This window comes from Limulus polyphemus, unplaced genomic scaffold, assembly GCF_000517525.1.
Source record: "Limulus polyphemus unplaced genomic scaffold, Limulus_polyphemus-2.1.2 Scaffold6649, whole genome shotgun sequence".
NCBI lineage: Eukaryota > Metazoa > Arthropoda > Merostomata > Xiphosura > Limulidae > Limulus > Limulus polyphemus.
The window spans coordinates 11,232-12,800 of NW_013672259.1; the positions used below are offsets into that span (position 1 = coordinate 11,232).

The 1,569-nt window shown below is 30.8% G+C and overlaps 1 protein-coding gene across 1 annotated transcript in view; it reads left to right on the top strand.

Annotated features, from left to right (window-relative positions):
* LOC106473932 (ubiquitin carboxyl-terminal hydrolase 7-like) overlaps positions 1–1,569 on the top strand; it is a gene marked incomplete at its 5' end in the record, with an annotated part of 38,003 nt that overhangs the window by 5,687 nt on the left and 30,747 nt on the right. The window contains 2 exons of the mRNA XM_013934622.2: positions 846–1,038; positions 1,261–1,414. Coding sequence (XP_013790076.1) covers positions 846–1,038; positions 1,261–1,414 — 347 coding nt within the window. The remainder of the gene's footprint in view (positions 1–845; positions 1,039–1,260; positions 1,415–1,569) is intronic.

Below are 1,569 nucleotides of genomic sequence, written 5' to 3' on the forward strand. Positions count from 1 at the left end.
AAATATCCATGTTCCATATGGTAACAATTCAGTCAAGTGTTGTCTGTGTTCTATGATGGTAACAAAGAAGGAAAGTTTCTGAAATATCAATGTTACATATGGTAACAATTCAGTCAAATGTTGTCTGTGTTCTATGGTGGTAACAAAGAAGGAAAGTTTCTGAAATATCCATGTTCCAATTAGTTAACAAAATAATCAAGTGTCTGAAATGTCGGTGATTAAATTAGTAAATAAAAAAGTATCAGAAATGTTTTTTTGCATCGTGCTTGAAATTAACAAGTCAGAAAACAAATACTCGTGTTTTTAAGTCTTTGATGTTAGATGGTCTCAAACAAATGAAAGTCAATTTGATGTTTCTACAGAAAAAAATATCATTAGTTTTGAAAGAAATTATGTATTAAGATGAGGAAACTATTCTAACTTAAGACTCTCAATACCTCTTTTGCAAATCATTAAGTAAAGACAGGGATTAGTTTTGGAGTAAAGCTATATATGTGAACATCCAAACAAAAAGAAGATTCTAGACAATAGTACAAATAAAAGTTATGTCTTGTTCTGTTTTATTTCATGGCTCTAAGGTTAAATGAGTGTGTTGTTGTGCACTTGCAGAAATACGTACGGAATTAATAATGTACCATGTTATGTGAAGGTATTTTTATCTGATATGGTACTTGTTTATACAATAACATCTTTCAAAATTTCTGGATCTTAAAATCATATTACTTTTTTAATTGAAAGGTAATGAAGAATTTAGAACAAGAGTTTTTTTTTAACATGCATCATTTTTATTTTGCAAGCATTTTTTGTGAAGCTTAAGGAATTTCTCTGTTACTTTACATTTCCAGTACACAAGTCCTTCAAAGATTATGTAGCAGTTGAAACACTTGATGGAGAAAACAAGTATGATGCTGGACATTATGGCTTGCAAGAAGCAGAAAAAGGAATAATTTTTGCTTCTTTTCCTCCTGTTCTTCACCTTCATCTTTTGAGATTTCAGTACGATCCCTTAACAGATACCAATATCAAGATCAATGACAGGTATATAGAATTAGAATAGTTACTGTTATTGACTGTAGTATTAACAAATTGGTACAAAATTTATCATTAGTAACCCAATGGGTGACCCAAATTTATTACCTTCTGCTGTTGACAACTTAAATGATTTTCAATTCTTTGAAATGTTGTCAGTTGAACTTGGTTGTTTTACGTACATGCTTTATATGAACTGTTATTTTAACTTTAAAAAAACTATTATTTCAGGTTTGAATTTCCAGAAAAACTCAGTTTAGATGAGTTTTTACAAAAACCTGAAACATCTCCAGCTGCTTATACTCTTCATGCTGTTTTAGTACACAGTGGAGATAACCATGGTGGGCACTACGTTGTTTTCATCAACCCAAAAGGTGATGGAAAGGTAGGTCACTGAAGTAGCTTAGCTAATACCTGCGGGTTACGGGTGTCATTACGTTTGTTGACTCGCATTCAAAAGTTTATTGAACTACTATTTCATGAATTATGTCATTAAGTTTGGTATCAGACTGTAGATTATAATTCAACTTTTAGTATACA